The sequence below is a fragment of the Salmo salar genome, chromosome ssa11 (genome assembly GCF_905237065.1).
Source record: "Salmo salar chromosome ssa11, Ssal_v3.1, whole genome shotgun sequence".
NCBI lineage: Eukaryota > Metazoa > Chordata > Actinopteri > Salmoniformes > Salmonidae > Salmo > Salmo salar.
Window position 1 is genome coordinate 8,658,115 of NC_059452.1, and position 27,849 is coordinate 8,685,963.

Genomic DNA, 27,849 nt, shown 5'->3' on the forward strand with positions numbered 1-27,849 from the left:
ATAGGCTACTGGTAAGCTGATCTGGTTGTGGAGTGTTTGTCTTTCTGGGTGTAGTTTCAAAGGCACCACTTGCAAATGTATCTAGTTTCTAGTGCAGAATGCACCCTGTAGTCCAGATGTAGGCACTGGACTACTTTGTTAAATGATCACGTTGTCTGGCTCTAGATATAGCCTAAGCCTAGTTTGAATTCTAGATGCTAGGTGGAGCTGACATTTTATCACCATTTAAGAAGGCTACTGGGAACAAGATATAAGGGTGCACAGTTTTTTACATGGCCACATAGATTTGTTATTTGCTGACTCTTCACTGCTGAGGTCCCTAGTGCATTAGCGCCCACACATTTGTAAGTTAATTATGCTACTCCGAGAAGGAAGGTAAACAAACCAGTGAAGAAGGCTCAAGCAATATTTGCTCTGTTATTGATAGGGGGAAAAAAGCTAGGCCTACGTACATGCAGTGGCACCTTTTTAAAAGAAGATTCTAGACCGTTATAGGCCTAGTTGCTTCGTTGACAGTTCATAGTAGTAAGCCTGGTGGGCCTTTTTTGACATCTGAGAATGACCTTCCATGGACATTTGTTTGTACCAGCCTTTGACGTCTGCATAATATTGTAAGGGCATGACCTGAAATTGAGCACGCAATTAAGCTTTATCAATATCCGAGGCCTGTGGGTAGGTAAATAGGCTTTATTGTGAAAGGAGCAACTAAAGAAATAAGCCACAGACGTCATTGAGGAACTTGAATGAACTAGAGCTGCTGTAATCAAACATTAGGCTACCTTCAGTGAACGGCCAGTTATGCCTATTTTAGATCGCAGCCTCACTTTTTATGAACCAAATCACATTATTCTTTGGGTCTACTTGAGGTCCTTGTCCTCTTCCGTTCTTCCGTTAATAATTGCCATTTGGTCAGGCCTTGTCCAGAGCCATATATAGGCTACATTCTTCCTGGTTTTTGCTTTGTAGCTGTCATGGTTAATTTCCTAATTTGACCTGATCATATTTTGTAAAATGGCCCATTAGCCTAGATAATAAAACCTTTGGTGCCACTGATAACATTGGTGCCCTGCTCACTAACGTTCTCTGATTTAAGAATAATCTGACACACAGCTGAGCAAGAAGAAAGCAGGGTTTTGGTTGCTATGACGACTATGCTGAATGTTATTACCTCAGGCCGATAGGGCTGTAGGCGGAATAAAAAATGATCGACTGGGAAGCAAGTAGGTCACATGACCAGTTGCGCAAGGACGTTAGACTTCCATTCCCTTCTATCTTTCTAGAGATTTTTCTCTCAGATCCACCATGTTTTTCACACACTCAGTAGGCTAATATTTCCTCTATGAATTATGCCTTAAGCCTAGTTTATACCCTATGTACTGACGCATTGAAGAACTACAACTAGCTATACACAATGGTGTTGCGTAGGAAACCTATATGTGCAGCCCCACAATTCATAATTTGACACAAGAATGCAGGCTCTCCATTTTGCGTACTGTTTTTGTGTTGCGTACGTAATTTATAAACCGGCCTTAATTTGTTTTAGATGGGAAAGCAAGACAGCTATCAAAGATTTGTGGATGAGTGTGTCATAGACTTTATTCTCACAAGGTATCCAAACGCTTTTTATATCTCATGCCAACGTTCACCAGTAAAGTTTCTCCCAATGCGAAGTTAACCGACATATGTTTAGACAGTGATTTTGAAGTGAAAGCCTAGGCCTAGGTCTAGGCCTAGGTGCCTATACAGTGGCTTCAGAAAGTATTCACACCACTTGACTTTTTCCACATTTTGTTGTGTCACAGCGTACATTTGAAATGTATTAAATTTAGATAATTTTTTTTGTCACTGGCCTACACACAATACCCCATAATGTCACATTTTTACAAAATTAATAAAAAATGAAAAGCTGAAATTTCTTGAGACAATAAGTATTCAACGTCTTTGGTATGGCAAGCCTAAATAAGTTCAGGAGTAAAAATTTGCTTCACATAAGTACACTCTTTGTACAATAATAGTGTTTAACATGATTTTTGAATGGCTACCTCATCTCTGTACCCCATACATGAAATTATCTGTAAGTTCTCTCAGTCGAGCAGTGAATTTCAAACCCAGATTCAACCACAAAGACCAGGAAGGTTTTCCAATGCCTTGCAAAGAAGGGCTCCTATTGGTAGATGGGTAAAAAAATGAATATCACTTTGAGCATGGTGAAGCTATTAATTACATTTTGGATGGTGTATCAATACACCCAGTCACTACAAAGATACAGGTGTCCTTCCTAACTCTGTTGCCGGAGAGGAAGGAAACCATTCTGGGATGTCACCATGAGGCCATTTGTGACTTTTTAAAACCGTTACGGAGTTTAATGGCTGATAGGAAAACACTGAGGACGGATCAACAACATTGTATTTACTCCACAATACTAACTTAAACGACAGAGTGAAAAGAAGGAAGCCTGTACAGAATAAACTATTTCCAAAACATGCATCCTGTTTGCAATCAGGCACTAAAGTAATGTTCCAAACGTATTGCTCACCATATGTCTGCTGCAGAGGGACGAGAGAGCCATGAGAGAACGAGTTTTGATAAGTCATGGTGGAAATAAGGGTTGAAAACAAATTGTGCTCCCTATTTAAAAGGAATATGGAGAACAAGCTATGGCGGACAAATACTGGAGTTTTAATATAACATAATACAGAGCTGTGGTAAGTGTCCACTTTGAGAGCGCACACTACTAGATGGGGTTGGGTTGTCTGTCAATTAGGCTATAGTTTACCTTTGTTTGTATTGTCTCCTGACTCTCCAATTACTCCTCTGATGGATGCTGTAGTACTGGTTTTAGACTACAAACCTCGATTCCACATGTCAGACACACACCTCCATTAAGTTGATTCTGTCTCTTTTAGTATGTTCAAATCTGTCCTGTAGCTTAAACGGTACTTGGAGACGTGTTTATGTCATGCGGTATTTACTATCCAATTGGCCCATTACTGGTACCTTACTATGTCAGCCCAGCTATCAATCTCTGATTTCTGTCCACAGGTTGATTTGTGAGATATTTTGACTCTTAGCAAAAACTGCTTTTCGAGCAGAAGTGTCTGCTCTAATCACTGAATCATGCCTTCATTTCCACCTCATTGCCAACGAGGCAGATTGATAGTTTTGCTGGTTCGAGAGCTGCGAGAGACTTGCAGCCCGAGCGATTCTCCACAAGCAGGATCTAATCAGAGTATTTCATTATAGTAGTATTGATCTTATCAAAAGGTGTTGTATTGGAAGAGGAGAACTAGGTGTTTGAATGTGGCACAATGTGACCTATAGCCTATGATACAAAATAAACTCACTGGTCCATTTCCTGATTTATGTTGAATTGCAACGTGTATTTTGAATTCCTACATCTTAGTCATGGGTTGTTAAGGTGGATGTGGAGAAAGCTTATTTCCACATTTCATTTCCCCTGTCCTTTGGGCTACATCTCCATGAATCCTTAGCTAGATTACTTCTCATGCTCTCCAAACACTTGAGTTTGCAGTCCTCACTACAGATTATTTGACAGACCTGATCTGTCTTCTGTGAGATAATTGCAGTACTGTAGCTCAGCAAATGCCCTCTCTAGGGTTAGATAAGTACCTCATCAGATGGGCCTATAATTCAACATCAGCACAGTTTTTCTGGGAATATCAGATATCTGTTAGGCATACCAGAATGACACGGGCCTTGCAGGCATCACTTTGTGGTTTCATGCACAATGAATTTAGCTCGCTTTAAGTAACTGGCCAGTGTTTGCATATTTCTATGAAATATACAATACGAGTGAAATAGTTTTCCTTCCATTTACATTTTTTTTTTTGTTAAACAGCTTTTCTGTGTTGGAATGGTGAGAGCGTACCACAACAGAATGGTGTGGGTGTACAACGGTTAGAAAAAATGCGAATGCGAGTTAGGCCCCCCCCAAAAACAAATCCCCCAACCAAGAGTCTTCTGTTCTGTTACCGAAATCCTTCATTTGTTTAGGGAAAACATTCCCTATTCCCTCAACCCTTGTTCTTTTTTTACGTGACAAATGTATGCATCACAAATACAAATTCGCGCAGGACAAGTATTACTAGCGAACGATTATAGATACAGTATTACAGTATATGTCCAGGTGATAGGGCCACACTGATAATTCTTCCAGAGAAGACAAACAGCAGGACAATGACCCTAAGCATACTGATAAAGCAACACTCGAGTGGTTTAAGGGGAAACATTGAAATGACTTGGAATGGCCTAGTCAAAGCCCAGACCTCAATCCATTTGAGAATCTGTAGTATGACTTAAAGATTGCTGTACACCAGCAGGACCCGTCCAAGTTGAAGAAGCTGGAGCAGTTTTGCCTTGAAGAATGGGAATAAATTGCTGTGGCTAGATGTGCCAAGCTTATAGAGACATGACCCAAGAGACTTGCAGCTGTAGTTGCTGCATAAGGTGGCTCTACAAAGTATTGACTTTGGGGGGGTGAATAGTTATGCACGCTCAAGTTTTCATTTTTTTTTGTCTTATTTCTTGTTTCACAATAAAAAATATTTTGCATCTTCAAAGTCGTAGGCATGTTGTGTAAATCAAATCATACAAACCCCCCAATCTATTTTAATTCCAGGTTGTAAGGCAACAAAATAGGAACAATTCCAAGGGGGGTGAATACTTTTGCAAGCCACTGTAAGTATTCAGACCCTTTACTCAGTACTTGGTTGAAGCATCTTTGTCAGCGATTACAGCCTTGAGTCTTCTTGGGTATGATGCTACAAGTTTGGCACACCTGTATTTGGGGAGTTTCTCCCGTTCTTCTCTGCAGACCGTCTCAAGCTCGGTCAGGTTGGATGGGGAGCGTTGCTGCACAGCTATTTTCAGGTCTCTCCAGAGATGTTCGATCGGGTTCAAATCCGGGCTCTGGCTGGGCCACTCAAGGACATTCAGAGACTCCTGCGTTGTCTTGGCTGTGTGCTTGTTATCCTGTTGGAAGGTGAACCTTCGCCCCAGTCTGAGGTCCTGAGCGCTCTGGAGCAGGTTTTCATCAAGGATCTCTCTGTACTTTGCTCTGTTCATCTTTGCCTCGATCCTGACTAGTCTCCCAGTCCCTGCTGCTAAAAAACATCCCCACAGCATGATGCTGCCACCACCATGGTGCCAGCTTTCCTCCAAACGTGACGCTTGGCATTCAGGCCAAAGAGTTCAAGCTTGGTTTCATCAGACCAGAGAATCTTGCTTCTCATGGTCAGAGTCTTTAGGTGCCTTTTGCCAATACCCAAGCGGTCTGTCATGTGCCTATTACTGAGGAGTGGCTTCCGTCTGGCCTGATTGGTGGAGTGCTGCAGAGATGGTTGTCCTTATGGAAGATTCTCCCATCTCCACAGAGGAACTCTAGAGCTCTGTGACATTTTTACATTTTAGTCATTTAGCAGACGCTCTTATCCAGAGCGACCCACAACCCTGGCATGGCAAACACCATGCTCTACCAACTGAGCCACACGGGACCATTGGGTTCTTGGTCATCTCCCTGACCAAGGCCTTTCTCCCCCAATTGCTCAGTTTGGCCGGGCGGCCAGCTCTAGGAAGAGTCTTGGTGGTTCCAAACTTGGAGGCCACTGTGTTCTTGGGGACCAAGGATGATCAATGGAAACAGGATGCACCTGAGCTCAATTTCTAGTCTCATAACAAAGGGTCTGATTACTTTCTGAAGGCACTGTGTGTGTGTGTGTGTGTGTGTGTGTGAGAGAGAGACTAGGAACACTTACTGTTGTTGTAACTGTCATTCTTGCTCTATTCTTGTTCCATGTCTTGCCTAAGCAATACTTCATTTCATATGTCAGGCAGCTGTGTTTTTTGTTGTGTGCTTTTGTTTAGTACTAAATTGCAAAAGAAAATTCTTTCAAATAAAATATTTTTAAAAAGAACGTACTGTCAATATGATATACAAATATCAGAGAAAGTAAATGCATATATGTACTGTCTATATACTACATGGAACTATCTGGGAAAATATAGGCATGTACTGTAAATATACAGTACCAGTTTGGACACAGCAACTCATTCAAGGGTTTTTCTTTACAGTGAGGGAAAAAAGTATTTGATCCCCTGCTGATTTTACGTTTGCCCACTGACAAAGAAATGATCAGTCTATAATTTTAATGGTAGGTTTATTTGAACAGTGAGAGACAGAATAACAACAAAATCCTGAAAAACGCATGTCAAAAATGTTATAAATTGATTTGCATTTTAATGAGGGAAATAAGTATTTGACCCCCTCTCAATCAGAAAGATTTCTGGCTCCCAGGTGTCTTTTATTAAGGTAACGAGCTGAGATTAGGAGCACACTCTCTTAAAGGGAGTGCTCCTAATCTCAGCTTGTTACCTGTATAAAAGACACCTGTCCACAGAAGCAATCAATCAATCAGATTCCAAACTCTCCACCATGGCCAAGACCAAAGAGCTCTCCAAGGATGTCAGGGACAAGATTGTAGACCTACACAAGGCTGGAATGGGCTACAAGACCATCGCCAAGCAGCTTGGTGAGAAGGTGACAACAGTTAGTGCGATTATTCGCAAATGGAAGAAACACAAAAGAACTGTCAATCTCCCTCGGCCTGGGGCTCCATGCAAGATCTCACCTCGTGGAGTTGCAATGATCATGAGAACGGTGAGGAATCAGCCCAGAACTACACGGGAGGATCTTGTCAATGATCTCAAGGCAGCTGGGACAATAGTCACCAAGAAAACAATTGGTAACACACTACGCCGTGAAGGACTGAAATCCTGCAGCGCCCGCAAGGTCCGCCTGCTCAAAAAAGCACATATACATGCCCGTCTGAAGTTTGCCAATGAACATCTGGACAAACTTCACCGTATCAAATACTTTTTTCCCTCACTGTATTTGTAACATTTTCTACGTTGTAGAACAATAGTGAAGACATCAAAACTATGAAATGACACATGGAATCATGTAGTGACCAAAAAAGTGTTATACAACTATATTTTATATTTGAGATTATTTAAAGTAGCTACCCTTTGCCTTGATGACAGCTTTTGACAGAGATTTCTCTTATCACAGCCAATATACTCTAACTGTTTTAAAGTCACCATTGGCCTCATTGTGAAATCCCTGAGCGGTTTCCTTCCTTTCCGGCAACTGAGTTAGGAAGGACGCCTGTATCATTGTAGTTACTAGGTGTACTGATACACCATCCACAGCGTAATTAATAGCTTCACAATGCTCAAAGGGATATTCAATGTCTGCTTTTATTTTTATTTTACTCATCTAGCAATAGGTGCCCTTTGCTAGGCATTGGAAAACCTCCCTGGTCTTTGTGGTTGAATCTGTGTTTGAAATTTACTGCTCAACTGAGGGACCTTTCATATAAATTATATGTGTGGGGTACAGAGATGAGGGTAGTCATTCAAAAATCATGTTTAAAGTTATTATTGCACTCACAGTGAGCATGTGACTGACTTTTTAAGCACATTTTTACTCAACTTATTTAGGCTTGCCATAACAAAGGGGTTGAATACTTATTGAATTTGTAAAAATGTCTTAACATAATTCTGCTCTGACTTTATGAGGTATTCTGTATAGGCCAGTGACAAAATCTCAATTTAATCAATTTTAAATTCAGGCTGTAACACAACAAATTGTGGAAAAAGTCGAGGTGTGTGAATACTTTCTGAGGCACTGTATGTAAATGAAGGCATTGCACATTGCACAAGCCCTGCGGTTTTAAAATGGCTGTGTTCCTATGTGAATTTGCTCATGTTTTGAGCGCCGCCATTAGGTAAAAGATCAATAACAACAAAAATCACTTTTTTGTCCTTTTGAACAGTAATTGGCTTCCAAATCTCTTGTCTCTTAATTAAGACACAAACAAAACCATTTTTACATCTTAGTTTTGGGCTTTGTAGTAATCCTATTGTTTCTGACACCTTTATCTGAATCTCAGTTCTTCCCTTTCTAAAATTACTGGGCAGGTGTTTGTAGAAATTATAGTTTTGAAACTGAAGTGTACTTTGAGGGTAGTATAGAATATTGGGGCTCTTGCTTTGTTTCTAGAGCAAGGCTAATCCCTGCAGGCTTGATTGCGTCCGCCCAGTTGACTGAGTGTCTCATGCTGATGCCTCATCCACTTCTGAAGGGTCTTGCCAGATTCGCTGGCTGTGCGCTCCTGAGCTAATTATCCACCAGTGGTACCTTTGGGGTAACTAAAGGACATATATATACACACACACACACACACACACACACACACACACACACACACACACACACACACAGCAGTGTAGGTCTGTCATATGAGGATATAACACAGCCACAGAATCTTGCCTTTTTATTGGTTAGTTTGCCTCTAACAGTCACCATTGTTAGTTCTCAAAGATTTTATTATTTTAAAATGTGTGTGTGTTTTGTGTGTTTTGTTGTGTGTGTTTGTTTTTTTTTTTTTTTTTTTTGTGTGTTTTTTGGTGTGTGTACAGTTGAAGTCGGAAGTTTACATACACCTCAGCCAAATACATTTCGACTCAGTTTTTCACAATTCCTGTAATTTAATCCAAGAAAAAATTCCTTGTATTAGGTCAGTTAGTATCACCAGTTTATTTTAAGAATGTGAAATGTCAGAATAATAGTAGAGAGATGTATTTATTTCAGCTTTTATTTCTTTCATCACATTCCCAGTGAGTCAGAATCACTCAGTTAGTATTTGGTAGCATTGCCTTTAAATTTGTTTAACTTGGGTCAAATGTTTCGGGTAGCCTTCCACAAGCTTCTCAAAATAAGTTGGGTGAATTTTGGCCCATTCCTCCTGACAGAGCTGGTGTAACTGAGTCAGGTTTGTAGGCCTCCTTGCTCGCACACGCTTTTTCAGTTCTGCCCACATATTTTCTATAGGATTGAGGTCAGGGCTTTGATGGCCACTTCAATACCTTGACCTTGTTGTCCTTAAGCCATTTTGTCACAACTTTGGAAGTATGCTTGGGCTCATTGTCCATTTGGAAGACCCATTTGCGACCAAGCTTTATCTTCCCGACTGATGTCTTGAGATGTTGCTTCAATATATCCACATACTTTTCCTCCCTCATGATGCCATCTATTTTGTGAAGTGCACCAGTCCCTCATGCAGCAAAGCACCTCCACAACATGATGCTGAATCGACAAAAATATGTTAACAATAGTGGTGGTATTTGTATCATCTTCTTTGTTTTGTTGACGTTCAGTGAGAGGTTATTTTCCTGACACCACACTCCCGAGGGCCCTCACCTCCTCCCTGTAGGCCGTCTCGTCGTTGTTGGTAATCAAGCCTACCACTGTAGTGTCATCTGTAAACTTGATTATTGAGTTGGAGCAAAGAAGTTATTTAATTTGTCTGGGAGCGAGACGTCGATGTCCGCGATGGGGCTGGTTTTCCTTTTGTAATCCGTGATTGTCTGTAGACCCTGCCACATACGTCTCGTGTTTGAGCTGTTGAATTGCGAATCTACTTTGTCTTTATACTGACGCTTTGCTTGTTTGATTGCCTTGCGGAGGGAATAGCTACACTATTTGTATTCGGTCATGTTTCCAGTGGCCTTGCCGTAATTAAAAGCGATGGTTCGCGCTTTCAGTTTTGCTAGAATGCTGCCATCAATCCACGGTTTCTGGTTAGTCACAGTGGGTACAACATCGCTGATGCACTTTCTAATAAACTCGCTCAACAAGTCAGCGTATACATCAATGTTGTTGTATTAGCCTACCCGGAACATATCCCAGTCCACGTGATCGAAGCAATCTTGAAGCGTGGAATCTGATTGGTCAGACCAACGTTGCATAGACCTGAGCACGGGCGTTTCCTGTTTTAGTTTCTGTCTATAGGCTGGGTGCATCAAAATAAAGTCGTGGTCAGAATTTCTGAAGGGAGGGCTTTGTATGCATCGCAGAAGTTAGAGTAGCAATGGTCGAGAATGCTACCAGCCCGTGTTGCGCATTCGATATGCTGATTAGAATTTAGGAAGCCTTGTTCTCTGATTAGCTGGAGATTTTAATAAAGCTACAATAAATGCAGCCTCAGGATGTATGGTTTCCAGTTTACATAGAGTCAAGTGAAGTTCTTTCAGGGCCATCGAGGTATCTGCTTGTGGAGGGTATATCCTCGGCTGTGACTATAATCGAAGAGAATTCTCTTGGTTGATAATGCGGTTGGCATTTGATTATAAGAAATTCTAGGTCAGGAGAACAAAAGGACTTAAGTCCCTGTATGTTGTTATGATCACACCATGAGTCGCTAATCATAAGGCATACACCCCCGCCCTTCTTCTTACCAGAGGGATGTTTGTTTCTGTTGGCACGATGCGTGAAGAAACCAGGTGGCTGTACCGACTCTGATAACATATCCCGAGTGAGCCATGTTTCCATGAAACAGAGAATGTTACAATCTCTGATGTCTCTCTGGAAGGCAACTCGTGCCCTAATTTCGTCCACCTTGTTGTCTAGAGATTGTACATTGTCGAGTAATATGCTCTGAAGCGGTGTATGGTGTGCTCGCCTTCTAAGTCTACCAAGAAGGCTGCTCCGTCCGCCTCTCCTGCGGTGACCGCTTTGTTTTGGATCGGCCTCTGGGATAGGATCCCACGCCCAGGGTGGCGGTCCGAACAAAGGATCTGCTTCGGGAAAGTCGTATTCCCTGTCGTAATGTTGATAAGTTGACGTTGCTTTTATATCCAATAGTTCTTCCCGGCTGTATGAAATAACACTTGAGATTTTCTGGGCTAACGATGTAAGAAATAATACATAAAAAAACAAATTACTGCATAGTTTCCTAAGGAACTGAAGCGAGGCGACCATCTCTGTCAGCAGTGGGTGATGGTCATGGTTACTCCTGTTTGCTGAGCCTGCCTTGTAATCATACTTCCATGTGCGACGTAGGAATCAAGCACCGGTTCGCACTATCATCAGTCACTAATGTCGTATATAGCCTTGGCTATGTATTTTTTCACACAATGAAATGTGATTTCTTTCTTGCAAAATTAGCTAGCTGTCTATAAGCGCTAAACATCATGCATTCGCCATTGAAAGTGCAGTGTTGATAGCTAATACTAATCAAATTAGAACAAAAGGCGAGTATATCTAGCTTTCTGTAGTGATTACCAATGTTAACAGACCTCTAGCTATGCTATGCTATGCTAACAGTAGTTGCTATCTAGCTACAGAGACAACTGATCATTAGGACTTAGCCTAAAGGCCATGATTAATTATTGTGAAGATCTACATTATAGACTGCGTTTCTTGCACATACCCTCATCTTTTTTTTATACATAGAGCACATACACTGAATATATAAAACATTAGGAACACCTTCCTAATATTGAGTTGTGTCCCCACCCCTTTTGCCCTCAGAACAGCCTCATTTCGTTGTGGCATGGACTCAAGGTCATTAGTAATACATCCTTTTTTTTTAAACAATGGCAATGCTAGCTATTCTGTCTTGGAATTTGAAAGGCCTGAACTGTCCTATTAAATGTTCCAGCTGTCTTGATATCCTAGCAAGAAACCTTGTTGATATAGCAATACTCCAAGAAACACACCTGGTTCAAAATGACTCGCATAGAATAGAGAACCATTTGTACAAACTGGCTGCTTTTTCCATCAGCCCCAAACAAAACTAAATGTGTAATCATAATGATGCATGAAGGTTAACGAACTAAAAAGTTGGTCACAAAAAAGAGACTGATCATAGATTCTTAAGATATTTGCCCGGGTTCGACATATTTCAAATGGCAATTGTCCACACTGCTGAGGTGGGGTGGGAACTCTCTTTTCTGTCTGTGAAACTGCATGGCACACGCTACCTCAAATTAGTCATTTTTAACAGACGTGTTCAAGTTGTCATAGCAGTATTAGCTAGACGAGCTTGAATTACAAAAAAATGGTTAAACAAATAAGCCTTGTGTGTTTTAGCTGCTTTGTCAATTTACCGTCAGTTTTAGGCAATAGATTTCCATTCAAAACATTTACAATTACCCTTGCTACTTTAGCCTTGTTCACACTGCAGGCCTTAATGCTCAAATCAGTTTAGTTTTTCAAATCCGTTTTGGAATGCTGACTGTTCAAACAGTAAGTTTACAAGTGATCAAATTGCATTTGTGTGTATTCAGACCTCAGTCATTTGCTGACGTGGCTATGCTAGTTGTCATAGTAACGACGGGTGTGTGCGCAGTGTTGTAGGTTGATTGGTGGTGGTGATTATGATTCCTATCACTCACAAGTGATGTAGCAAGCTAAGCTAACTTTCAAAACGAGTCCTTTTTGGCTAACCACAGCATTCAACTACCTAGCTAGGTAGCTGTTCAGCGTTCTAGCACATTCACCATTTTTTTTTGTAAACAATTAACAAGCAAGTTAGCTACCACATGTTCTCGTCAAACTGTCAACAGATTAGCTAGAAAGCAACAAAATATGCCAAATAACAATCTAAAAAACACTTGAGGGCAAATAAATTGCATGGCCAGGAATCAGATTTGTATGTGGCTTGAAATATCCCATTCCATGGGCTTTTTGGCAGTTCAGACTGCAGGAAAAAGAAAATATTTGAGTTAGATGTGCCAAAAAATAGGTTGAGAGTCACTTCAAACTGCCAGTGTGAACAAGGCTTTAGTGAACGAATAAAGCTGAAAACCATAACCGTAACATACTACATTTTCTTGTTTTGCAGGTTTCCCCATTTCTTTTCTCAGGTGTCCACAATGACAACTAAGGTCCTGCATGCTCCTCCCACACCTAGCCCTTCCTCTTCGTGATTGAACAGCTGCTGACTGACCAGAGAGGTGAAAAATGTCTGTGTTGCCATGACTTAAAGACATCAATCAAAGATGGAGAAAAAGAAAATGTGCCCCCGTCTACTGGACTACCTGGTGGTGGTCGGAGCCAGGTGAGGACTTAACAGTCCAATCCCAAACTGATTCCTATTACCTCACATTATATCGTTAGCCCTTTGTTTTTTAATTCAAGACTGTTTCTGATGCCCATTCTCCCTCCATCCTACCTTCCAGGCAGCCCAGCACTGACAGTGGGTCCCAGACCCCCCAGCTCCTCCGCCGTTACCCGCTGGAGGACCACCCAGACTTCCCTCTGTCCCCGGACGTGGTCTTCTTCTGTCAGCCTGAGGGATGCCAGAGCATCCGGCAGCGCCGAGTCAGCCTGCGAGACGACGCCTCCTTCGTCTTCGCACTCACTGACAAAGACTCGGGCATCACACGCTATGGTATCTGCGTCAACTTCTACCGCTCCTTCCAGCGAGGGGGGCACCGCCGCGACAAGGCGGGTAGCAGTGGAACGGCGGCGCAGACAGTGGAAGCGACCAGCGAGAGTTCCGATGGCAGCGGTGGCTGCCCCACTGCCTCCACGTTGCCGACACCTGCCAGTGCTGACACAACGACCACATCTGCGCCAGGCACGGAGCCGGGACCACCCGGTGGCGAGCCAAATGCCGGCAGGTCCCCTCGGCACAAACGCAGCACTGCCAAGATGGTCAGTCGGAACCGCGACAGCACGCTGACCTCGCTGTGCATGATCAGCCACTACCCCTTTTTCTCCACCTTTAGGGAGTGCCTGTACATCCTCAAGAGAATGGTGGACTGCTGCAGCCACAGGTTGACCCAGCGCGCCGGCCTGCCCCGCGCAACTCAGAGGTGAGACCTATGCATAGTGCCAGGCGTATCAAACGATGGAGCCCCCTGGTTTCCATTTCTTTCAGGAGATTTAGTTGAGCAAACTCACAACGTTGCTAAAACTATCCTAAAACTACCCAGGCCAGAACACTTCCAACCGTAGTACTAACCCCACTCATGATATTTAATGGACAAGATGGAATTGCCCCACTCATTTATATTTTAAAACAACACTGTGGTCTGAAATGCCGGAGGATTCAATTCTTGGAGGTGAAATGGACACTGGACAGTGAGGAGTGTCATCAGTGAGTCAGCAGGGCTTTGCCTTATCCCCTATTGTGGGGTCTCCTAACAAATGCTGCAGGAAATGCACCACCCTGCTCTCGAAGACACACACACACACACACACACACACACACCCCGGCACATGGCCTATCATGCTGCTGTCGGGTGGTGTTCATGTAAGGCAATTGATGAAGATCTGTGAACATTGTGTGCATGCATCTTTACACACACAGGGTATTGAGACATTCCCATGCAAAAACATTTTACGTGCAATAATGTTTATTATTTTCACGAGTTCTATGATGTTTTCTTAGAGATATATATTGAAAATCATTATTTGAATAATTTTAACTTATTACAGTAACTTATTTATTTGCTTGTATTGGAAGTTTTCCTCCCTCAAAAAACAACCCTGTCTCCTTTCCTCTATAACGATCAACACCACAATGGATCCATATATTGTCTGCCCAGACAATAGTAACAATTGTCCCTCTAGTAACAATTGTCGCTCAGCTCCAGGAAAAGCACAGTATAGCCAATTCCTGTGTGTAGTAGTAGCAGCAGATGTCGGTAAACAACAGTACCCTGTCAGAAGCAGAGGGGAATAAAGCACAGATAGAAGCTGTGAGATGCTTCTTCTTCGGGTTAATGAAGACCTCACTCACTGTCGTGACATTTTCCCTGGTCTGCGCGGTGACGGAGACCGAGAGAGAGACCCAAGGATCGTGCTCAGGGATCGAAATGGTAGCACTTGTGCTCCTAACTTCAAAAAGTTAGGAGCACCACATAAATCTTGGAAGCACCAGAAAAATAGATTTGTAAATTGATTTAGATATAGCCAGCATTGGGCCTATATGAATCCTACTTACTTTTGAAGCACAGCTCCTGAAAAAGATATCACTTTCTTTCTTTCTTTCTTTCTTTCTGTGCAACCAAATGTTTGCATATACTGGTAAAGTTACCAGGTTGTTATTAGGGCCACACGATAATATGGGGGAAAAAAATATAATTGTGCTTTTTCAACCGACTCTTGTAATTTGACTTGCGATATACAGTGGGGGGGAAAAGTATTTGATCCCCTGCTGATTTTGTACGTTTGCCCACTGATAAAGAAAGGATCAGTCTATAATTTTAATGGTAGGTTTATTTGAACAGTGAGAGACATAATAACAACAAAAATATCCAGAAAAACGCATGTCAAAAATGTTATAAATTGATTTGAATTTTAATGTGGGAAATAAGTATTTGACCCCCTCTCAATCAGAAAGATTTCTGGCTCCCAGGTGTCTTTTATACAGGTAACAAGCTGAGATTAGGAGCACACTCTTAAAGGGAGTGCTCCTAACCGCAGCTTGTTACCTGTAAAAAAGACACCTGTCCACAGAAGCAATCAATCAATCAGATTCCAAACTCTCCACCATGGCCAAGACCAAAGAGCTCTCCAAGGATGTCAGGGACAAGATTGTAGACCTACACAGGGCTGGAATGGACTACAAGACCATTGCCAAGCAGCCTGGTGAGAAGGTGACAACATTTGGTGCGATTATTCGCAAATGGAAGAAACACAAAAGAACTGTCAATATCCCTTGGCCTGGGGCTCCATGCCTCGTGGGGTTGCAATGATCATGAGAACGGTGAGGAATCAGCCCAGAACTACATGGGAGGATCTTGTCAATGATCTCAAGGCAGCTGGGACCATAGTCACCAAGAAAACAATTGGTAACACACTACGCCGTGAAGGACTGAAATCCTGCAGCGCCCGCAAGGTCCCCCTGCTCAAGAATACATATACATGCCCGTCTGAAGTTTGCCAATGAACATCTGAATGATTCAGAGGACAACTGGTGAAAGTGTTGTGGTCAGATGAGACCACAATAGAGCTCTTTGGCATCAACTCAACTCGCCATGTTTGGAGGAGGAGGAATGCTGCCTATGACCCCAAGAACACCATCCCCACCATCAAACATGGAGGTGGAAACATTATGCTTTGGGGGTGTTTTTCTTCTAAGGGGACAGGACAACTTCACCGCGTCAAAGGGACGGGGCCATGTACCGTCAAATCTTGGGTGAGAACATCCTTCTCTCAGTCAGGGCAATGAAAATGGGTCGTGGATGGGTATTCCAGCATGACAATGGCCCAAAACACACGGCCAAGGCAACAAAGAAGTGGCTCAAGAAGAAGCACATTAAGGTCCTGGAGTGGCCTAGCCAGTCTTCAGACCTTAATCCCATAGAAAATCTGTGGAGGGAGCGGAAGGTTCGAGTTGCCAAACGTCAGCCTCGAAACCTTAATGACTTGGAGAAGATCTGCAAAGAGGAGTGGGACAAAATCCCTCCTGAGATGTGTGCAAACCTGGTGGCCAACTACAAGAAACGTCTGACCTCTGTGATTGCCAACAAGGGTTTTGCCACCAAGTACTAAGTCATGTTTTGCAGAGGGGTCAAATACTTATTTCCCTCATTAAAATGCAAATCATTTTATAACATTTTTGACATGCGTTTTTCAGGATTTTTTTGTAGTTATTCTGTCTCTCACTGTTCAAATAAACCTACCATTAAAATTATAGACTGATCATTTCTTTGTAAGTGGGCAAACGTACAAAATCAGCAGGGGATCAAATACTTTTCCCCCCTACTGTAGATCAAACTGTAAATCAAAACACTTGGGTGAACTGTTGGAATCATATAAATACTATTCAAAATTCTAACAAATTAAAAAGCCAGCTAGGAGTTATGACAGGGTGGGAACCAATGTGTTGGTCAGTGTTTCCCAGGGGACCCTAATCACATTTTAAATAGATGCTGCATTTGGACAAAGATTTTAGAATAGGCTATCTGATTCAGAACATGGCGTTGCACAAACAACATGCTGATCTACACCGCCACTGGTAACAACCTGTATGAAAGCTAATGTTTGCTTTGCCCTAGCTTGAGCTTTTAGCTAAATGGAATTTTAGCTAGCTAGTTAGCGATCAGCATTAGCATTATTTTAGGCATATGCCAGCTTCCTTAGACTAACTTGGGTTTTGCAGAGAGCAAGATACACAAAGTAATAGTATAATAGAGAAGACCTGTAGATTCATATTTAGAAACAGCCTGGAAAGCGCCATCGTTCTTGTTTTGGAAGAATATGTTGAGTGTATGAATTGACACCATGCTGAGAGAAAAAAAGGCTGTGGAGGAACCAAAGACAGTAACTCTGTGGAGGAATTGTGTGCTCCCTGCTTGATTAACAGGGGCCGGTGCTTGGCGTGTGTGTGGTTCGGGAACTGGAAGCAAGCAGATGCAGGAGACAGTCTTATTTGAGCAGTGTAGAGAAGTGTTGCGGTGAAATACTGTTAGACATTTATTTATTTGTGATTTTGCTCCCAAAATAAAACCCCAGGTCGTACAGCAAAATATTTAGTCGTATATGTGTCCAAATTTCTCACACTTTAGAGCCCTAGCCGTGCTGCCTTACATAACACTGTGAGGGTCTACTGCGTTGGAGGCTGCTGCGGCACACACATACACACAGGCGCACAGACAAACACGCACACAGTAACACTTACACAGTCCCTGAAGCCTATGACATGCGCACACACATTCACACACAGCGCTCGCCTGACAGATTGAGGTCTCTGACTGCCTTCAGGGAGCAGCTGCAGTGGGCGGCGGCCCAGGGCGAGCTCTGATGAGCTAATGATTAATCTCCCTCCCTAGCCAACAGACGCCAGGCAATTGCAAAGAGGGTTTAATGCCGCCACGTTGTGTGTACAGGTGTGTACGTTCAGAGTGGAGGGCTGTCGACATATCGGCGGCTCATATCGGCGATCTTGTTTGCTCATTACACATTGACAGTGTACAGTGGAATGCAGAGGGAAGGGTGTTTTGTCTGTGTAAATGTAGTTATAAGGCTTTGATGATGTAGCACTCGCTTAATATTAGAATAATGTATGTGAACAGGTGGCGTCGCTGTGCGGTTTGATTGGGCGGATTATCTCACAGGATATGGTTGAGCTTTTATCACCTGTTGAAGTATGATTGTAATATGATTTGTTGACTGTCTCCTGTCAGGGACACCATTTTCATCTGCATGTAACAGAGGCCTCTACATGTGTATCTAAACTGTCAGTTTGTTGACTGACTTGTCATTCTGCCACCAGGGACACCATGTGGCGCGTGTTCACAGGGGCCCTGTTGGTGGAGGAGAAGGGCAGCCAGCTGCTGGCTGACCTGCGGGAGATCGAGTCCTGGGTCTACCGCCTCCTGCGCTCCCCGGTGCCCGTGGCGGGCCAACGGCGCGTAGATGTGGAGGTGCTGCCCCACGAGATGCAGCCGGCACTCACCTTCGCCCTGCCCGACAACTCTCGCTTCTCCATGGTGGACTTCCCCCTGCACCTGCCCCTGGAGTTGCTGGGTGTGGACGCCTGCCTCATGGTGCTCAGCTGCATCCTGCTGGAGCATAAGGTTAGGGGAAAGGGTGGACGTTTTAAATGGAGTTTAACCTGAGAACTGAGTAGTTATTTACGATGCAAAATGATTTGCAAATCAGTCAGTTGGTGCAGTCGGTGATCAGCGACTCAGGAGAATTTATGTTCTCAAACAACTCTGGGCACGTTCGACATTTCAGCCGACTTTAAAGGCAAGTCGAGACTGACTGATCTACAAATCACCTTGCATCATAAATAACTGCTCAATATTATTTGTAGATCAGTCAGTCACAATTAACCCATGATACATCAAGCACGGCCTCTGCCTTAAATAAGGCTATTGCTCAGTCACAAATCAACCCATTTGCCTCCTAGGTGTGTCAGTGGAATGAGTACTGTTGTGTGCGTGTGTGTGTGTGTCCCTGGCCTCAACAGCTAAACTCAGCAAAAAAGAAAAGTCCTCTCACTGTCAACTGCGTTTATTTTCAGCAAACTTAACATGTGTAAATATTTGTATGAACATAACAAGATTCAACAACTGAGACATAAACTGAACAAGTTCCACAGACATGTGACTAACAGAAATGGAATAATGTTTCCCTGAACAAAGGATGGGGGTGGGGGTGTCAAAATCAAAAGTAACAATCAGTATCTGGTGTGGCCACCAGCTGCATTAAGTACTGCAGTGCATCTCCTCATTGTCTTCACCAGATTGGCTGTTCTTACTGTGAGATGTTACCCCACTCTTCCACCAAGGCACCTGCAAGTTCCCGGACATTTCTGTGAGGGAATGGCCCTAGCCCTCACCCTCCGATCCATCAGGTCCCAGATGTGCTCAATAGGATTGAGATCCGGGCTCTTCGATAGCCATGGCAGAACACTGACATTCTTGCAGTGTCTTGCAGGAAATCACGCACAGAACGAGCAGTATGGCTGGTGGCATTGTCATGCTGGAGGGTCATGTCAGGATGAGCCTGCAGGAAGGACACCACAAGAGGGAGGAGGATGTCTTCCCTGTAAAGCACAGCGTTGAGATTGCCAGCAATGACAACAAGCTCAGTCCGATGATGCTGTGACACACCGCCCCAGACCATGATGGACCCTCCACCTCCAAATCGATCCCGCTCCAGAGTACAGGCCTCGGTGTAACACTTATTCCTTCAACGATAAACGCGAATCCGACCATCACCCCTGGTGAGACAAAACCGCGACTCATCAGTGAAGAGCACTTTTTGCCAGTCCTGTCTGATCCAGCGACGGTGGGTTTGTGCCCATAGGTGACGTTGTAGCCATTCTTATTTTATTTTTTAAAATCTTTTATTTAACTAGGCAAGTCAGTTAACAACAAATTCTTATTTTCAATGACGGCCTAGGAACAGTGGGTTTACTGCCTTGTTAAGGGGCAGGACGACAGATTTTTTACCTTGTCAGTTCGGTGATTCGATTTTGCAACCTTGCGGTTACAAGTCCAACGCTCTAACCACTAGGCTACCTGGCAGGCTGTTCAAAACTTTTATGAGATTTGTTTTATTCTGTGTAATTTTCATTGGCCAAATTAAATTCCAACTAATGCTGTTTGCTGCAATATAATATCCTGCTTATATTTTCCGTATAAAAGTTTGAGTGACTTACTTTTGATACAGTATTACATTAATGGAGTTTAGAAACTTTTGAAGGTTTGGTGTGGCTATTAGCCTGCAGGCCTATGATAAGAAGGCAGTGCGCACCGATAATCCAACTAACCCTTGACAGTTGAACTTGAGGTGAGGAAGAATGTTTTAGGCCTACCAGAGTTACTCCTATAATCTTACAATATAATGTCTATCTTTATAAAAAATATTGTAATTGAAAATTACGAATTGGCCGCCTTCTGTACGCCTATACTGTGCAGCAGATCTAGTAGCCTAGCTTATCTGACAAGGATAATGAAATGCATGTGAACAAGCATTGTGATTGGTTGACAGGCTTTCTAAGCCAAACTAAAGATCCTGTTTGGTAAGGGTTAACCTATGACGCAAAAATGGGAATATTGTTTTCTGTTCAATCTGAGAAAGTAATTTCGAAGCGCCACTGAACGGGCATTTTACTTTAACCACCATCGATAAAAAACAGTACTGTGCAGCCGTCTTCATCGACCTGGCCAAGGCTTTCGACTCTTGTCAATCCCCGTATTCTTATCGGCAGAATCAACAGCCTTGGTTTCTCTAATGACTGCCTCCCCTGGTTCACTAACTACTTCTCAGATAGTTCAGTGTGTCAAATCAGAGGGCCTGTTGTCCAGACCTCTGGCAGTCTCTATGGGGGTACCACAGGGTTTAATTCTCGGGACGACTCTTTTCTCTGTATATATCAATGATGTCGCTCTTGCTGCGGGTGATTCTTTGATCCACCTCTACGCAGACGACACCATTCTGTATACTTCTGGCCCTTCTTTGGACACTGTGTTAACAAACCTCCAGACAAGCTTCAATGCCATACAACTCTCCTTCCGTGGCCTCCAACTGCTCTTAATTGCAAGTAAAACTAAATGCATGCTCTTCAACCGATCGCTGCCCGCACCTGCCCGCCCGCCTAGCATCACTACTCTGGACGGTTCTGACTTAGAATATGTGGACAACTACAAATACCTAGGTGTCTGGTTAGACTGTAAACTCTCCTTCCAGACTCATATTAAGCATTTCCAATCCAAAATTAAATCTAGAATCGGCTTCCTATTTCGCAACAAAGCCTCCTTCACTCATGCTGCCAAACATATCCTCGTAAAACTGACTGATCCTTGACTTCGGCGATGTCCTTTACAAAATAGCCTCCAACACTCTACTAAGCAAATTGGATGCAGTCTATCACAGTGCCATCCGTTTTGTCACCAAAGCCCCATATACTACCCACCACTGCGACCTGTATGCTCTCGTTGGCTGGTCCTCGCTACATATTCGTCGTCAAACCCACTGGCTCCAGGTCATCTATAAGTCTTTGCTAGGTAAAGCTCTGCCTTATCTCAGCTCACTGATCACCATAGCAGCACCCACCCGTAGCACGACCTCCAGCAGGTATATTTCACTGGTCATCCCCAAAGCCAACACCTACTTTGGCCGCCTTTCCTTCCAGTTCTCTGCTGCCAATGACGGGAACGAATTGCAAAAATCACTGAAGTTGGAGACTTATCTCCCTCACTAACTTTAAGCATCAGCTGTCAGAGCAGCTTACCGATCGCTGCAGCTGTACACAGCCCATCTGTAAATAGCCCATCCAACTACCTACCTCATCCCCCATATTTATTTTAGTTTTTCTGCTATTTTGCACACCAGTATTTCTACTTGCACATCCCATCTGAACATCTATCACTCCAGTGTTAATTGCTAAATTGTAATTACTTCGCCACTATGACCTATTTATTGCCTTACCTCCTTTCTTCATTTGCACACACTGTATACAGATTTTTCTATTGTGTTATTGACTGTACGTTTTGTTTATCCCATTTGTAACTAACTCTGTTGTTGTTTTTGTTGCGCTGCTTTGTTTTATCTTTGCCAGGTCGCAGTTGTAAATGAGAACTAGTTCTCAACTGGCCTACCTGGTGAAATAAAATGTAAAAAAATCTGTAAAGTAATGCAGCTTTTGAAGTTTGACTAAGGTCCATCACTAGGCGACTAGAACTGTCAATCAAATCTCTAGCTGCCTGCCTGCTGCCTGCCCACAAACCACTCTCCAAAAAAGTACTTTACAGTTTGCTATATACCGTGACTTACCATGACATTTAGTAGAAAGAAAACCCATTTTCATCTAGGAATCGACTCCAAAAATCCAGTATCCTTGGAATGAAGGAGACTGATTAGTTGGTTTACTTTCGAGAATATAAACACTCGCTTCTTTCATAGCTAGCTAGCGAGGGACGGAGAGAGGCACAGTATAGGAAGGTCGGCTACCAGGCAGACTGTCAGAACCGTGCACTAGGCCTACCAGCAATCAAAGCTGTATCTCACTGGAATGCTATATCTCGCAACTTCAGTAAAGCAGGGCCTATCATCAATGAATAGGCTAGGATATTCTACACGCAACAGACTGAAGGCTGAACACACACTTGCACCGTTAGTGAAGAGAAATAGCAGGCGAGCCAGCTGCACTGTGATTTAAATGTTGTAGAAAAAAATAAAATAAACATTGTTTTTCCATTGGGATCCTTAACATTAAGAAAGAACCCTAATATCTTTTTAACGTTTAAACATTCTCACCCCTACTATATATCCAACTCTTGATATTGAATAAAAGGGCCTACTCAAACATTTTGTTCAGTCTCACTAGATTATTAAAGACCAAGTCCCACACTACACATACACACATTTTATATGTAGCAGGGGTATTCAACTCTTGCCCTACGAGGTCCGGAACCTGCTGTTTTTTCTGTTCTACCTGATAATTAATTGCACACACCTGATGTCCCAGGTCTAAACAGTGCCTGCTTAGAGGGGAACAATGCGGAACAAAGCAGTGGAACTGGCTTTGAGGTCCAGAGTTGAGTTTGAGGGATATATAGTATACTACTCTTTACTCCTAAGCTAACATCCTGTGTTGTAAACTGCTTTTAAACCCAACTCTCATCCATTCTCAGTTCTTAACCCACCCACTCATACAGTCACTGCTGGAACCCTCCTTGGGTTGAAGTCACCACTGTAATCGTCACACTCCCTTATTCAGTCCCCTTGTTTCGCTGTCTGAACACCTGCAGTGACTACGCTCTACCCCCTTCCCATTTACTGTAAGAACAATATGTCAGGTTAACCTTGAAGGACCTCCTTTCGCTGTTCACGCTTAAACATGCCACTGTTTGTAGAGTGAAAACAGCAGATTTTGGTCTTACGTGGCTGTTGAAACAACCACACAACTAGTCAATGCTACATCTCTTATTGTGAAGGAATACAACTCTTTGGGAGAAAAATGAAGATACTTTCTCGGGTGGTAGTCATTGAATGTTATTGAATTTATCTTGTATGGAATAAACAGCATGTGATCACCTATGCCCAACAGTCTTCTCTCAGTATTTATTGTACATTTACAATTGAGACGTTCAAATGCACATCAAATAGTTTGTTTTGATTTGTGTCTTCCAGGTGGTCCTCCAGTCGCGGGACTACAATGCCCTGACCATGAGTGTCATGGCATTTGTAGCCATGATCTACCCCCTGGAGTACATGTTCCCTGTCATTCCCCTACTGCCCACCTGCATGGCCTCCGCTGAACAGGTACGTCAATCAAACCAATGACTGCAGTACTGGTAGTTGTAGTACTATTAGGAGAATAAATAGAGGGCTTTTTAATAGCTGGGAGCAGAGATTTTCTTTAAAGGGATGCACTTCTACACCAATGTTTGAAAAAATGGAGGAATTCCTGCGGCGTAATTGATTACCTTTGAAAGTTTCACTTTTTTATTTGGTTCATTTTGTCAGTTTTATCATCCATTGCTTTTTTTTTTGTTGTCAAGGCATTTGTGATTGTAGTTGTTGAAGAAGAGATTAGTCCCTGTATTATGTTGGGGGTTTTACCTGGGAGTTGAATGCATGCCTAGTGGAGTTCTAGCTTTAGTTCTATGGTGTGAGGCTCCTCCTATTGGAGCTATTCTTGCTTGTGTGCTGGTTTGATTTTGTCTGATCGTGACGTCATACAATGTCCTTTCTCTCTCCTTTTCTAGCTTCTCCTCGCCCCCACCCCTTACATCATAGGTGTGCCTGCCAGCTTCTTCCTCTACAAATCCGATTTCAAAATGCCCGACGATGTGTGGCTCGTGGACCTGGACTGTAACAAGGTAAGTGCCCCAAAATGGAGGTGCGCTTCAGCGTCCCCGCAAACGGTCTCTGCAGATCTTTGCTATTCTTTGGCAGATCTATGCTATTATTCTGCACTTCTATGCAATTATTCCGCAGAGCTATGCTGTTCCTTCGCAGATCTATGTTCCTTCGCAGATCTATGCTGTTCCCTACTCCATTTGAGTTCCATACAGCATTATCTCTGATTGGGAGACAAGATTCTAGACACTTGCTTGAGATTGTCTTTATTTTCACTGCTAAATCCCTTTTGGGGTTCAGTTCTCTCATTGTGACCGATATTGTGTTAGGCTAGATATCGACTTGATGCAGGAGGGAAAGGCCTTGCTCTTGTCATCCTCATTTCAGACCTGTGCAGAAACTGACTTCAACATAAAAGTCCTCCCTCTCTGTGAGACAGAGAGAGCATCAGTGTTTTCACTGCTAAAACGCCCACCCACATCCCAGTCTGTCTTTCTAGGGGCAAATTCCTTCCCTCTCATCTACTATTTAGTAGGTAATGGCGACAGATGTATGCTTTCATCATTTGAAGGGGTATTTGTGTACACTTGTATGTGTGTAGTGTACATGTTTTTTTTTGCTAACATTTGACAGTTTGAGCATGCTTTGTTGCTCCACAGGTCAAAGCACCCACCAATGCAGAGCACCTACCCCCTCTTCCCGAGCCAGAATCCACAGAACTCAAGAAACACCTGAAACAGGTAAATATAGCATATAGCCTGTCGCAACAGCACTATTTTCAGGGGTCGTTCATTAAGCGTGTATGTTAGCACTGCCAACCGTTAACTCTGTTTATTTCTACCTCTTGTATTGCTTTATTACATAAAAAAACCTGCCATATTACCGTATGTATTATGTTAACTATTTGTTTTCAAGTGATCACCTTCTCCTCTTTCAGCTTTTAGATATGTTTCAAGAGAGGTTTGATGAATTGCGCCAGGCACATCAGTGTCCTTGTTCTATGTACTAACTATGCATATAGTGTGGGAGCATTGTGGAGTTAAGCATTGTAATGTCCTAACGACAAGCGTTTTATTTTTGTATGTATTTTTTCCCCCTCTCTCTTTTCTTTGCATGCGCTAGCTCTTGGAGGTAAAAGCAGCTACTAGGTCTTACTCCCTGGGACCTCAGTAACAGCTGTAGCAGTAGAACTAACCAAATCCTCTAAGCCCAGAACCTCAAATAACAATACGTTGATTAGAAGCTGGTTCTGATTCACAAACCTCTCTTACTCGTGTTGTGAAATGCCAATCAAACGTTCCACTCTAGTACCACGTCACAGCTTAGCATTGTAACTAAAACCACCTTGAATTATCAGCGAGCATCTAGTTACCCCCAAGCTATCATTAGTACATTTTGCCATGAACTATTCCTACCCAACATTGTCATCGTCTAAGTTTATTTGATTTGAAAGTGTATATTAAGCACAAGATGCTTTATGAAGAAAAGTTACATGAAAAGAACAACAAAACATACATCCGCCATATGAACAAATGTCACATTTAAACATTCTAGGCATCATTCCTCATCGCCATTTAAAATGCGTCTCAACTCGTCACCAAATGTTCTTCAGCGGTAGTTTTTTTTAACATCCAAACCCAGTAACCCCAATTTGAATCCCCAGTCATACCTCATCATGTTGAAGATCCCTGCATATCATAGTTTGTTGATATGCTTTGAATCAGAACCAGTGTAGTTATTTGTGTGTGATACACTTGGCCCTATCCCAGAGTGTGTGTGCGATTGATTAAGATAGACCTGTGTGTTGGCAGAGCCAAAAATCTGTTGTGGTAACAAGCCATTTGAGTGAAAAGATATGGGTAAAGGTGAGTTTTCATAGGTTCTATTGTTGTAAGGGTTAAAGCAGTCCTCAAAACAGTAACAAACAAGTGGTAGCTGGTAGGTCCTTGCAGTCCCACACAAAGAATGGGTTAGTATACACTGAGTGTACAAAACATTAGGTACACCTTCCTAATATTGAGTAGCACCCCCTTTTGCCCTCAACAGCCTCAATTCATCGGGGCATGGGATGCTGGGCCACTCCAATGCTTCCCACAGTTGTTAAGTTGGCTAGATGTCTTTTGGGTGGTGGACCATTCTTGAAAAACCCCTGCAGCGTTACAGTTCTTGACACACTCAAACCTGTGCGCCTGGCACCTACGACCATACCCCGCTCAAAGGCACTTAAATTTTGTATCTTGCCATTCACTCTCTGAATAGCACACATTCACAATCCATGTCTCAATTGTCTCACGGCTTAAAAATCTATCTTTAACCTGTATCCTCCACTTCATCTACACTGATTTTGAAGTGGATTTAACAAGTGACATCAATAAGGGATCATAGCTTTCACCTGGATTCACCTGGTGAGTATATGTCATGGAAAGAGCAGGTGTTTTTGTAATGTTTTGTACACCTAGTGTATGTCAGAATCTCACAGATTAAGAGATGGGAGAATTTGAGTTGAGGGGTGTGTGTGTGTGTGTGTGTGTGTGTGTGTGTGTGTGTGTGTGTGTGTGTGTGTGTGTGTGTGTGTGTGTGTGTGTATGGACAGTGTAAACAAAAAGCCAAAAGGTTTTTAATTTAAAACAATTATTGTCAAGAGATCTGCTCCCTTCTGTGTCTCAGTGTCACCTCTCCATCGTAGCCACTGGTTATCCTCGCAGTTGGTAACCATCGATAGGCTCTTTAGTCTTCAGTGGCTAACTTGTTGTGTGGTGTGGTGAATTACTGTTCCTTTTTGTGTGTTGTGTTGTCGCACTCATGTTTGTTTGTGTCTCTCTCTCACTTGTCTCTGTCATGGTTTGTTCTCTTCCTCTCTTGCACCTCTTCTCTCTCTCTCTCTCTCTCTACTTCGCTACATCATTCTCTCTTGTTCTCTGGCTATGTCACAATTCTCTAAAACTGCCCCTTTCCTGTTCTCCCTTCTTTTGCAACCACTTAGCTGAAAGGACTGTATGTGAAAGCAACAAGGAGGCATCTCCATCTCCCCCACTAGCCCACTTATTGGCTAGTCAAGGTTCCGACGTCGCTTTCAAGCATCCCGTCCTTTCAGCTGTTTAGTAGTCAGGATTGAGAGGAGATGAGGAAAGGAAACCATTTAAAGGGAATTGGACCACACAGCCTCCTATCTTGACCCTTTTTGTCATGTGTGGTTTCAATTCTGCTCAGCAATTGGTCAGCTCAGCCTTTTCATGTGATCCTCTTCCTGGCATCTCTCTTGTCCCCCTCCTCCCCTTCCCTAGTGTCTGGTTAGGTTGACCGTGATCACCCAAAAGCAGATCTTCTCCTCTGACAATAAGGTTCCTAATTTCTCCTTCTGCGGAATGTGCCCATGCTCCTTGCACGAATATTCTTCCTAACCAAACTTAAATATTTTTGTTGTTGCTTGTTATTGTTTCAGTTTTCTCAAGTGTCATACACTATTGTTGAGATGTTGTAACAGACTGGCGGCATAGAGAGATATTTCGTAAGACCCACCACTGGCTGCTTAGTTTTGGCTTGATCATGCCTGAATGTATGCACATCTATCTTGTCATCAGTGAGTGTTTTTGTAAGCAAACAGTGGATATGCAGATTTTTGCTGTAACTCATAGGTTGCGTCCAGGACTGAACCTGGCCATCAAACGATCCACTGTGCTAACATCGTGCAAAACCCTGAATGAGTCTGC

General features: G+C 42.9%; 1 protein-coding gene across 17 annotated transcripts in view; it reads left to right on the top strand.

The window, feature by feature from the left end:
* The window catches only part of LOC106561933 (MAP kinase-activating death domain protein), a 91,897-nt gene that overhangs the window by 15,870 nt on the left and 48,178 nt on the right, over window positions 1-27,849 (top strand). For 12 of the 17 annotated variants that reach the window (XM_014126353.2, XM_014126358.2, XM_045688986.1 and 9 more), the window contains exons 2-8: window positions 12,708-12,923; window positions 13,045-13,683; window positions 18,093-18,396; window positions 23,468-23,599; window positions 24,046-24,159; window positions 24,799-24,879; window positions 27,424-27,480. In XM_014126353.2, coding sequence (XP_013981828.2) covers window positions 12,865-12,923; window positions 13,045-13,683; window positions 18,093-18,396; window positions 23,468-23,599; window positions 24,046-24,159; window positions 24,799-24,879; window positions 27,424-27,480 — 1,386 coding nt within the window. In that variant the 5' untranslated portion in view covers window positions 12,708-12,864. The remainder of the gene's footprint in view (window positions 1-12,707; window positions 12,924-13,044; window positions 13,684-18,092; window positions 18,397-23,467; window positions 23,600-24,045; window positions 24,160-24,798; window positions 24,880-27,423; window positions 27,481-27,849) is intronic. The other 5 variants (XM_045688981.1, XM_045688989.1, XM_045688990.1 and 2 more) reach the window with 1 other exon arrangement.